The sequence below is a fragment of the Manis pentadactyla genome, chromosome 5 (genome assembly GCF_030020395.1).
Source record: "Manis pentadactyla isolate mManPen7 chromosome 5, mManPen7.hap1, whole genome shotgun sequence".
NCBI lineage: Eukaryota > Metazoa > Chordata > Mammalia > Pholidota > Manidae > Manis > Manis pentadactyla.
The window spans coordinates 4,844,142-4,856,899 of NC_080023.1; the positions used below are offsets into that span (position 1 = coordinate 4,844,142).

The 12,758-nt window shown below is 48.0% G+C and overlaps 1 protein-coding gene across 13 annotated transcripts in view; it reads right to left on the reverse strand.

Annotated features, from left to right (window-relative positions):
• Window positions 1–12,758, reverse strand: part of PIGG (phosphatidylinositol glycan anchor biosynthesis class G) — a 36,218-nt gene that overhangs the window by 14,395 nt on the left and 9,065 nt on the right. For 10 of the 13 annotated variants that reach the window (XR_005031931.2, XR_008997675.1, XR_008997676.1 and 7 more), the window contains 3 exons: window positions 5,462–5,674; window positions 1,699–1,916; window positions 1,069–1,350 (listed from right to left, as the gene is read on the reverse strand). Coding sequence is in view for 9 of the 13 variants with exons in the window: in XM_036921165.2 (XP_036777060.2) it covers window positions 1,069–1,350; window positions 1,699–1,916; window positions 5,462–5,674 (713 nt within the window). In the remaining 4 variants the exon portion in view is untranslated. Of the gene's footprint in view, window positions 1–70; window positions 1,351–1,698; window positions 1,917–4,516; window positions 4,667–5,461; window positions 5,675–12,758 lie in introns of those variants that run through there. The other 3 variants (XR_005031933.2, XM_057502093.1, XM_036921172.2) reach the window with 3 other exon arrangements.

Here is a 12,758-nt window from a genome sequence, read left to right on the forward strand (position 1 = left end):
GCGGGTCCCAAGCTGAGTGACAGAGATGCTGAAGATGTTTAGGCCCCAACCATCTCTGCAGGGCGCTCACCCGTCAGATCCTGGACGCAGCCCTCCGCACACCCTGGCCCGCTCGGAGCCTGCGTTTTCAGGGGCTGTGGCCAGTTCCTGCTACTTGACACCACAGAGCTCCATGGGTACTCCACCAAGCCAGACCTCTAATTTCTTTATGAGTTCTCTAGAAATCCAGGAAGTTTCCACTAAAATGGTCAATTTTATTGAAATGAATGAGGGCTCAATGACTCTCATTTGACAAGTTCCTTGATATCTTTTCTGTTTGTGTGCAGCATACAACAGAAAGCCATCCCGTGAACCCAACGAGGAGCTGGGGAATCACGTGGCTCTGGGGAAACCTCTGCTCTGATGGGGGAGAGAAACGTGTCAGAAATGGCGACACGGGGGCTCCGCAGACACAGGTGCCCGGAGAAGGGCATGGAGTCACCGCGCTGGGCCCTTGGGCTCCGGGTGCTGACTGGCCGCACACCTCCTCGCAGCCCTGCCATCATGACCGAACACTGACTGAAGGTGTCAGAGGCCAAAGGCTCTAAGAATTCTAAAGGAAAAAGGCAGTCTTAAAAAGAAAACTGCCCCTTATGGGGCAGAACAGTTTCCTGAGGAGGGCAGGGTGAAGACCCTCCCATAAGGTGTCTAAAGAGCTGACTCTTTCCTCCCTGCAATGTTCCTCCCTGGGCTGCAGCTCAAGCACCTGGGAGAAGGTCTGATTCACAGCCTTCTGCAGCAGCCAGCTGCCTGCTTGTCTGACCAGCATCTCTGCACAGTCCCCCATTAGTCTTTCCAACTAAGAAGCGAGGCATGTAGCCTGATGGCAGAGGTCTGAGAATCTGAAGGCAAGATGCTCAGAGGCCTGGGAGACAGGCTGCTCTCTGCACTTCCTTGCCCGCCTCTCTGGAATGTAGGCTCCTTTCCTAAGCTCCCACGAGCCTCTGCCCACTCTCCATGCCAGGTTTAACCTGATGAATGCAGGGCTGGTGGAAATAACCAAAAATGGCCAGTCAGTCCTTGCCTTACCTTACTCAGAAGCTGCCTGCTGACCACCGCCTTGGTAAGAGCGGACAGAACCACACACAGCAGTGCGGAGATGAGCATCATCACAGCGCCTGCTGCCGGCCAGGAGAGGCTGCACAGGTAGCAGGAGCCCTCAGCCGAGGTGCATACGGTGACATGAAGGGCCCAAAGAATCAGGGACACCAAATAAAAGAGCAGAGAGAACACAGGCGACGACAGAGTGACTTCCAGCTCGGCCTTGTGGCTCAGCGCCTGCGGGACACTGAGCAGGAGTAGGGTGAGAACCTGGAACAGCAGACGGAGGTGTCCATGGCTGCTGGGTTTGGAGAAGCCACAAGAAAAATCCCACTTCCTGACCTGTGCCGGCCGCTCAAGAGACGGACTCAGAAGAAAACCCAGTGAATACTACTTCTAATGAACTGCCAAGATGACACCTACAGCAGTGTGGAGTAGAGCCGCTGACACCTCACGATACTTTGCATATCAGGACTCACTTTGAAAGGTTAACACGAAAACTTGTATTTTTCCATTTTTAGAAACACGGCTATTATGTACACTTCAACCTATAATATTGTGGCTGAGTTACCAACTCAGTTTAACAGCTAAGCCATGACTCCCCTTGAGCACCCATACCTCCAAAACCGCGATGGCCCCTACCACCATGGAGTAGATGTCATACTGGGCTACTTGTCTGCTCAGGGACAGCCCCAGGGTCCTCAAGGCATCCAGATACTGCCTGCGAACCTTGATTCCCAGGTTAGAAAGAACTTCTGAGTTATTTTCCTCCAAGTACAGTCTGATCCAGTTCCCATGCAACTTTTCTGACATTTTAAACTGCTGAAATCCAGGCTCTAAGAAGAAGAGGAAAAGGTTACATACACAGACCATGGACATGAACGTAAATAAATAATTTCAAAGTGTTCAATCATTCACCACCTATGGCAAAGACTGATACTTAACAAGGAACTACCTCTTGAAGGGCAGCCAGTGACGCCTTCGATCAAACTGTAACAGCTGGCCGTGCCTGTGCGCTCTTGGACATCCTGCCTGCCTGCCAGCCTGCCGCGGCCCTCAGCACACGGCCGTGCACACACGGATGGGAGTGTCTGCACACCGCTCTGCCTCTCTCTCTACCCCTTGCACCTGGCCTTACCTCCTCCCTGCCCCTCCACTCTTTTTTTCTTTAACTGAGATATAAAACAACCCAGAAATGCATTACATTAATAGGTGTTGGCCGAGGCTCACGCATGGTGAGGACTGGGTGGGCAGCGTCCTGACGCCTCGCCCACACACCCACTTCCCCAGTGCAGGCTGGCCGCTCTTGTCTTCCAGGCACTTCTGACTTGCTCTTCCTCACTCATCTGCTTCGGAAGGCAACGGTGGTCTAGCACCTCCTGCCGCACGGTAAGCCACATCTCCAGTGTGCAGTACCCAGCTGAAGGCCTTACCCCCCCGCAAAGCCAGGTGACGGAACAGCTCCTGAAGTCCAGTCCCTCCTGCAGCTAGCACCCCCTTCTGGGTGGCAGTGGCGGCCTGCCTGCCTTAAGCAGCTGGACCAGACTCACTTGTGATTCACAAGCAAGGCAGGATTTCCTTTCTGAGATTCCTGGGATTTAAGATGCTCTTCTGGTTTCCAGCAGAGCCATGGCAAGGCAGTCTAGGCTGTGTCTTTCAGGCATTGCCCTACCCACCAGGAGTGAACCCACCCCAGTCTTCCCTTATCACAGCAGAGACAGAGACCGAGCCACCCATCTCATATGGCCCAGCATCCTTGCTGCACAACCCTTGAGCACGGGGCCAAACACCTGCGGCCCCACCATGGGTGCCGGAGTCAGTTGACTGGTACCAAGTGCTGGTGGCTAGCATGAATCTAAGCCCCTCCACGCTTGTCCTTTCCCCCCAACCTCTGAGACAGGATGATTCTCATGCCCTTGCCAGAGAGGAGGCAACCTGGACACCAGCTCATCTGGTGCGTGAGAGCTGGGTCTGAACTCAGGCGACCTGGATCCGGGCTGGTACTCTAACGTACCACTCCCCACTACCTAGGATCAGAGACAGGGGGGCACCCCACCACCCAGGGCCACGGAGACACAGGGGCTCCTGTGTGTACACCCAAACAAATAGTGACTGAGCACCAGGTGCCTGTAAACAGCCTGGGCCTGACGTCCAGAAGGATGCTCACACTTGTGTGTAATTACACTATGGAGGGAGAGTTGAGGGAATCATGAGACTTCTGGCAATGAAGAGGGAACTCACTTAAGACTGTGGTTGAGGGTCAGGGACAGGGAAGGTGTGACATTTAAGGGGGAAGTGTGCCCGGTCGGCAGAGGAGAGGACATGCACATATCCTGAGGTGAGGAAAACCTGTCCCACTGGAACTGACAGTCAGCCAGCGATGGGCAGGTTGTATTACAGTGGGCTGGACATCGTGGGAGGCCTTGAAATCTATTTAAGCACCAGAGCCATACCCAGTTGTTTTTGTTCAGGAAACACAGTTACTGATGGTGTTGACAAAGGGTGCCCGATGTGCGTAAGACCCCACAGATGCTTTCTCATTCCAGGAACTGGCCCGTGCTCATTTCACAGGCTCATTCTCAGCTGCCCACCAAGTGCTCAGGTCTCCCTACACTGCTATTCCTGAAATAAGCAAACAACCCCCTTTGGTGTTTTTATTGGCTGTTAGTATAAGAAAAAGGGCACACATTACCGGTAACAACAATGCAAAAGCCGCCAAGCTCATTAAGTTATTTCTGAAAAGAACAACAATAAAGTAACAGTTGTCGCTGGTTTGGACTGAAATGTGCACTGTGACCGGCCCTCGCCTTTGACAAAGTTGCCCACTGGGGCTTCATGGGCAAAGAGCTGGTGCTCCCGAAGTCCCCTTGCCATCTGGGACATCTCTGCTTGGCCACTCCCACTGGCAGTGCTTCCTCCACAAACAACTCAAGGTCGGTTTGCATCTCAGCATCAACTCAGAGCATTCACCCAACTTGGTAGGACACCACCCCTTCCGGTAGAAAAAACCTGCCAACACCGCATTAAATGCTGCCTCAGACTAGGATTCCCAGCCAAGTCCCAGCGAAGCGCCTGGCTGGGTCAGAGCAAACTAAAAATGTGGTCCCAGGGAGCTGCACTCCCCTGTTCTGGATCATTCCTGCAGCATATAAACAACCCCTAATTTCTCCCAGCTTAAAAATAAAAACAATATACCCTGCCCTGGCCCTCAGTCACCTAGGACAATAGTCTGTTTCCCGTTCCCCTCAGCGCTGCCCGTCTGACGTCCCCAGTTCCCTGCCTGCACACACCCCAGCCTCGCCTCCCAGCACTCCACGTGAACTGCTCCCGACAAAGTTGCCGATAACCTCACTTACCAGATGAATGCTCAGTCCCCAACTGCTCCTTTTATTTGACCTTGAGCCACATTTCACACAGCTGCTCACTACCTCCTCCTTGAAACACCTCGTTCACGGTCCCCTCAGAGCCAGCCCCGCCCCCTGCGAACCCCGCCCCCTGCGGGCCTGCTCTTCCTAGTCTTCCCGCCTCAGAATGGTCTCCCCGTGCTTTCACTGTTCGGCTGAAAACCACGAGTCGTTCCTTACATCTGTCACAATAGCAGTTTGCGGGCTGTCAACATATACGCAGAAGGCAACCTTCCACCCTGATTCCTCTGCCACTGCCCGGGCCCTCATGTCCCCACTGATGTGCAGCAGCAGCCTCCCGACTCTCTCGTCCGGCCGGGGCGGAAGCTTCCCCGCGGGCACCTGAAAGAGCCTCTGAAAACTCAAGTCGAAGACAGGCTCCGCGCGAATCTCTGCCGCTCCTCGCACCCGACCCCGCGGAGAGCGAGGGCCCCGCCGGTGCCCCGGAGGCCCTGGCATACCCGTGACCTCACCTCCTCTGCCTCGCTCTGGCCCAGTTGGGCAATTCACCTCTTGAATGTGCAGTCCTGTCCCCACCACAGGGCCCTGCATCTGCCGCGGTGCCGCGTCCCGGGGCTCCCAGGCCCGGCCTGCCCAACGGCCCTAACCCTCCTGCACTCCCCAGTTCATCCTCTCCTAAGGCCCTCACCACAGCTGACATGACCGCTACTTCTTCCCCTCTCCCCCTGGCTGGTAAACTCCATGTGGGCAAAGCCTCGTACTACTGTGTCTCCAGGACTTTTAAAGGTCTCCAGCCCCACAGGAACTCAGTGAAAAAATGCAACACTTGTTGAATGAATAACTATGGAAGGATCTGGTTTAGATACCCACCTCTGCAGGCACTGCTAATGGTGACAGTCAAGGTTCTAAGAAACAGGCACACATCTGCGTCGTCGCGGACTAAGTGCAGAAGACGCCCAGAAAGGGTGGGCGCAGTGCAGCCGTCCGATGGAATCAGCAGCTGTTAACCGACTCACCTTTTTGATATGAGGGCACATTTTCTTTTAATAGTTTGCTAAGCTGTACTGCATTTAAATGTAAAAATCTCAGTTGTTCTCTCATCGGTTTTCTTTCCACAACCGGGAGTAACAGACCGCCCACACTGGTTTTTGGGATTGGCAGGCCAAGCCCGATCGCCAGAGTCGCAGCCAAGTCGGTCTGCTGAACACGCTGTGGGCGTCGGGTATCACCTAGAAAAGAGAGCGGCTTAAGCGACAGGTTTGAGGGTGAGCATTTGATGGCAGCCTTCCTTGAATCTGACTTTCTACAACTGGTGTGAGTCAAATTACCCACCGCTTCACACTGTTGTGTGTGGATTCACTCAGAAACCACCTCACTGTTCCTTTACTTCAGGGAGGTCACCGAGCACCTCATCCACGTGGAACACCAGACACACGCGACACGGGTGCAGGGAACTCAGCGCTGCGTGGAGTGAGCTTGGAGGCGGCGGGGGGCTTCACAAAGGTCGCTTTTCCGAGGCCGACGGCCCACCAGAGGAAAGACAAGGGGGGCTCTCCAGCAGCCCTGCCCCTCTAGACTGTGAGCAGCCCGCACAGCCCCACGGGGATGCTGACGCAGCCGGCTCACCCGGGCCAGGTTCCACATTGGGCTCTGACAAGCAAGACATCGCCTACCAAGGGCCTGAGCACCAAAGGCGCTTCAAGCCTCACAGCGGTCGGCCACCCCACCAACTTTGCAAGAACGATGTCAGGACAGTTGGCTCAGGTCCCTGCTCTGCCACCATCCAGTGGGAGGGCTTGGACGAGAAACAGCTTGTTCTCTCATCTGTGAAGAGAGCGCCCAGCTCCCACACTACAGAAGCTATGATGCAAGTCTGCAGGGGGCTGAGGCCGCCAGGCACGTCCACCCAGCAGGGTCCATTTGGGGCTCTTTTGACCAACCCTCTACTGATGGCTTCTGGGCTATACTAAGAAAGAACTTTTCTGCTCCAATGTTACTATGTGTTTTTTTCCTCATTTTTCCTGCATTAAGTGCTTTGATCTGAAACAAAACTCCCAACAAAAAGCCCATCTTAACCTGCTTTTGGCACAAACACTGGTGGCATCGGCACTGCCATTCTGAGACTGCTGTGCGTCATTGGGTGAACTCACATCTGGGGTTGCTGGCACCAGGATGCTGAGCTTGGGAGGAAGACCATGTACATGAGATCTAAGTTAATTTTACAGTACTGAATGTGAATGGCACTTTTCAATAACCCTAATTCAGGATAAATTTTACCTTATAAAGATTCTGTTGCTTTGTCCATAAATGACCAGCCAGTAACCACGAGATCACTAGCTCTAACACAGTGGTCCTCAAAGACCCCTTTCCTCTGAAAGGAAACAGCATCTTGGAGAAGTAGCTGATTCCAGGTCCAGAGAAGGGACTGTTACATGAGAGCTGGGAACACCACCTCAGACCAGACAGCAAGAGAGCTTGCAGAGATTCCGAGGGGTTTGAGAACTTATTTATGGTCAGGACTGAGGACCTAATCTGAAGATGCTCTTGCTCACCAAAGATGGGATAATTTGAATATTAAAAAGAATAGTATCTATAGTGAATGGAAACAAGTAAGATATGCTTAAGTCCACGAGTTCACAACATTACTTAAAAAAAAAACTGGCCAGAGCTGAAGCATGCTAGTGAAATCCTAGCGAACTCGATCACTGATTTAAAACTGGAAGTTTCAAGAAACTTAATTTGAAATTAAGTAGGATGAATAACCCATCATTTATCCTATGACTCTTGCATAAATGGTAGAGCTGGGAAACCAAAAAGTAGATGGGGGAAGAGTCTCTTTATAGAATTATTCTGGCTATTTAATGGGAAAAAGAATTATGGAATTAAAGTATAACTATATAACTATTTGCAACCTTTAATTACTGGCCCTTGTTGTTCGTCAATGGCTACTGACTTCACGATACAGCAGACAGACAGACTGTGTGCCTCCTGCCAGAAGGCAGGCTTCCTTGCTGGCCTTTCAAAGCCAACCAATTCCACGGGATCGGAACTGGCTCACGTTATTGGGTTAGAAGGGAGTTATAGGACAGACAGAGGACATATTAGCAGACAAGGCAGAGAGACTCCACAGGACAAAATGATCAGATTTCTTCAAAAAATAAATCACAGTAAAATCAAAGAGGGTGGGGATGTGGACCTACAGATTATAATAAATTTAAAGATACATAGTTTTATCTGTCCCCTAACTCAAACAAACTAAAGAGAAAGCTACAGAATTGTAAATCTGAACACTGACCACTGATACTAAGAATTCATGCTATATTTTAAATGTGATAACGTATCAAGATTGCATTCAAAAATAAAGAAAGCACATAGCTTTTGGAGTTGCTTCCAAGTAATTAATAAAGAAGGAAGATGGTAAGGGTGGTGGGTTGGGCATTTACTACACTACTTTGGCTACTTAAAAAAATTTTTTTTATTAAGGTATCATTGATATACACTCTATGAAGGTTTCACAAGAAAAACAATGTGATTATTACATTCACCCTTATTATCGAGTCCCCCCCATACCCCTTTGCAGTCATTGCCCATTAATGTAGTATGATGCCAGAGTCCCTATTTGTCTTCTCTGAGCTACACTATATTCCCTGTGACCCCACACACACCATGTGCACCAATCATGACACCCCACAATCCCCTTCTCCCTCCCTCCCACACCCCCCTCCCCCATTTGGTAACCACTAGTCCCTTCTTGGTGACTGTGAGTCTCCTGCTATTTTGTTCCTTCAGTTTTGCTTCGTTGTTACAGTCCACAAATGAGGGAAATCATTTGGTATTTGTCTTTCTCTGCCTGACTTATTTCACTGGGCACAATACCCTCCAGCTCCATCCATTTCGTTGCAAATGGTAGGATTTGTTTCTTTCTTATGGTTGAATAATATTCCATTGCGTATATGTACCACCTCTTCTTTATCCATTCATCTACTGATGGACACAGGTTGCTTCCGTTTCTTTTTTTTGTGTGTGTAAATAGTGCTGTGATAAACATAGGGGTGCATATGTCTTTTTGAATCTGAGTTGTTTTCTTTGAGAAAATTCCCAGGAGTGGAATTCTGGGTCAAATGGTATTTCTATTTTTAGTTTTTTGAGGAACCTCCATATTGCTTTCCACAATGGTTGAACTAGTTTACATTCCCACCAGCAGTGTAGGAGGGTTCCTCTTTCTCTGCAACCTTGCCAGCATTTGTTGTTCTTTGTCTTTTGGATGTTGGCCATCCTAACTGGTGTGAGGTGATATCTCATTGTGGTTTTAATTTGCATTTCCCTGATAATTAGCGATGTGAAGCATCTTTTCATGTGCCTGTTGGCCATCTGTATTTCTTCTTTGGAGAACTGTCTGTTCAGATCCTCTGCCCATTTTTTAATTGGGTTATTTGCTTTTTGGGTGTTGAGGCAGTGAGTTCTTTATATATTTTGGATGTTAACCCCTTGTCGGATATGTCATTCACAAGTATATTCTCCCATACTGTAGGATGCCTTTTTGTTCTACTGATGGTGTCCTTTGCTGTACAGAAGCTTTTTAGCTTGATGTAGTCCCATCTGTTCATTTTTTATTTTGTTTCCCTTGCCTGAAGAGATGCGTTCAGGAAAAAGTTGCTCATGTTTATATTCAAGAGATTTTTGCCTATGTTTTCTTCTAACAGTTTTATGGTTTCATGACTTATGTTCAGGTCTTTGATCCATTTTGAGTCTACTTTTGTGTATGGGGTTAGACAATAATCCAGTTTTATTCTCTTACATGTAGCTGTCCAGTTTTGCCAACACCAGCTGTGGAACAGGCCGTCATTTCCCCATTGTATATCCGTGGCTCCTTTATTGTACATTAATTGATCATATATGCTTGGATTTGTATCAGGGCTCTCTAGTCTGTTCCACCGGTCTTTGGGTCTGTTCTTGTGCCAGTACCAAATTGTCTTGATTACTGTGGCTTTGTAGTAGAGCTTGAAGTTGGGGAGCATAATCCCCCCCTGCTTTATTCTTCCTTCTCAGGATTGCTTTGGCTATTTAGGGTCTTTTGTGGCATATGAATTTTAGAACACTTTAGCTATTTTTATATGCCTGAACATTTCCAGAATAAAGAATCTTTAAAAAGAACAAAGTGTTCTGATCTGGGATTTATATTGGCCTAAAGAATGAGCGAGCTAGAGTCTCAGCACTTTCCCCAGAAGGTCAGCCTGTGCCCGCGTCTCTTGTGAGTGCCTTGGCTGTCCTCCACTCATTTGAAACACCTGCTCTGCCACCAAATGCCTATATATACTGGGGTCCACCACTGGCCTCTCGATTTTGTTCCACTGATTACCATGACTAGTACTTGCCAGCACTATTTTAAGAAATGTAATTTTGTAATACTGACACACAGGGTAGGTCCGATCTCTACTTTTCCTTCTGTGAGATCAGGACTCTAGGGATGGGCAGCAGAAAGTGGGGGATATTAAAAATCAAATGGTATGCAATCCAAAACTACCTATACTTCAGAATAAACACCTTAATGTTTATTGTATTAAATTAAACAACAAAAATTTGCAGGATAAAGTAAGCCTTTAAAGAACTATCAGGAATGGTGGTTTGAGGAGCTCTGCAGACCTGTCCACCAGGGAAACAAGCATTAACTGGTAGAAAGATACAAACGTCCACCACAGAATGCATTTACAGACTCTGGAAACGTCATCCAATGAAGAAGTCATTCAGTAACAGCTAATAACCGCTTGGTAAGAGCAGAAGAGTCTGGCTGCTGGAGGAAGCATGACTCAGTTTCCCCCTCCCTTTCCAGCTCAGTGGGACAGAAACTCCATGCTGAGTGGGTGCAGCTGAGACACAGGGCTCCCTCTGCCTCTAGGTCCCTGTGGAGGTTTGTGCTTTCCCTGGGAGGGACACTCTTGTCCTCAGCTATGTGGTGAAACCCAATCCCGGGACAGTGGCTGGGAGCCCCCATGTTCTGTCCAGCCCACCCAGAGTATCCACCCCAGGCAGGACAGGCCCAAAGTGCCAGGCCCACTCTTTCCCTTACCCAGTCTGTTTGCAAGGCAGAGGCTGCCCTATGGGAGAGGCTAGCAGAGAAGACCAAGGGTGACAACACAGAGCCCTGTGTGTAAAGCAGTGTGACATTCCAAGAGAAGGGACCACCATGTCACACCACTAGCAACTATGGCTTAGACATTTTTGCGCAGGCAGATAGGCAGGTCACAGAACAGACAAAAGCTCCCCCCAAAAATGCTGACTGTATCTGAAACAATGGGAATTCAAGCCTAAGAATACTCCTCAAAACGAAGGAGATTTTGGACATATGCAACTAAGAAGAGGCTGGTAACTTCATGAGAGCAAAAAGCTAAACCACAGGCCAGCTAGAAGTTTACCAGAAAGGTAACTTCAGACTGTGGAGCACATTTATTATAAACTGTCAAAAGTAAAAGAGCAATCAGCTGGCAGTGAGTGGAGCCTAACAGGTGGGTGTGACAGAAATAAGAGGCAACAGTGCAGCAGAGCCATCAAGAAAGAGACAAGTACAGAACCCCACCAAGACTGTCACCCCAGGGCAGCTCTGCCCTCACAGGAGTGACAGCAAACCACACTGCGGGGGGAAGACTTCACTGAAATGGTGCAACCAAGTCACTCAGCAAATAAACAAGTAAACAACAATGACAACAGGCCCCAGAGGGAAGGGATCAGTAATCCACAGTTGCCATATCATTTAAAATGTTCAGTTTTTATAAAGCACTATAGCAATTATGCAAAGAAACTGGAAAGTACAAATCAAACCAAAAAAGCAGGAAACAGAACCTCCCTACGAAGGGCCACTGGCAGTGGTAACAGACAAAGTCTTCCAATTAGCTGTTGTAACTGTGCTCAAAATACTAAAGGAACTATGCATAAAGAAAGGGATGATGACAAGGTCCTGTCCAATAAATTATTAATAAAGCCATAGAAACGATTAAAAAAGAAACAAATGGGAACTCTGAAAATGAAAAATTTAGTAATTGAAATGAAAACCTTACTATAGTTGCTCAATAGCATATTTTGAACTGGCATAAGAATCAGCAAATTTAAAGATCGACTGATAAAACTTAACGCATCTGAAAAATAGAGAAGTTCCCAAATTTGATGAAAGGTTAATCTATACATTCAAGAAGCTCAATAAACTCCAAGTTGGATAAACTCAAAATACACAGACAGATTATAAGAAAACTGCTGAAAGACAAAGGCAAAGAGAAGGGAACACCAATTAGACTTATCAGCTGATTTCTCATCAGACACCATGGCAGTCAGAAGGAAGGAGGATAGCATATTCAAAGTGTTGAAGGAAAACAGCACAGTAAGTCAAGAATCTTATACCCAGCAAAACTATCTTTCAAAAAATGAAGGTGAAATAGACATCCCCAGATTAAAAAAAAAAAATTGTTGCTAGAAATCTGGCTCTGGCTTACGAGAAATACTAAAGGAAGTTATATGGGCTAACAGTAAGTGACTCCACCCAGATGGTAATCTGGATCCATGAAAAAAAGCAAAGAACATCAGTAAAGGTAATTACACGGTTATAAAAGACAGCATAAAACGTAATCTCTTTTTACTAATTTGGACAGCAATTAAAGAACACCCACAAGTGTATATAATGACACTGCCTGTCTATATGAGGAGTGCAGTGTATCAGCAATAACAGCACACAGGGGGTTGGTGGGGCAAAGCTGTACTGGAGAAACTGAATGGCACTGTATGAAAGTACGTGTCAACACAAAAACTTGTTCACAGGATTATTTGTAATAGCCAGAAGGTATGAACAACCCAAACATCCATCAGTTGATAAATGGATAAATGCAGTTTCTCCATACAATGGGATATTACTCAGCATATAAAGGAATGAAATGATGGCACATGCTACAACACGGATGAACCCTGAAATACTACACTAAGAGAAAGAAGCCAGTCACACAGGACTACACATTGCAGGGTACGTTTATATGAAATGTCTAGGAAAGGCAAATCTGTAGAGACAAAGATGCTCAGTGGTTGCTGAGGGTTGGGGGAATTACTGGGTTGGGGGTACAAGTGGGCGCTCATGTGGTGATGAGCTGTCCTAAAACTGATTACTGTGGTTGGCTGCCCAACTCTGAATGAACTAACAGGAGAGCAGTCCTGGACATAAAATGAACAGAATGGTAACACAGAATGAAACTACTCATACAGCAAACAAGCACAACAACAAATACCCAGATCCCACTGTTGGCACTGGTCAGTTACCTGAGCAGCCCTTGCAAGAGT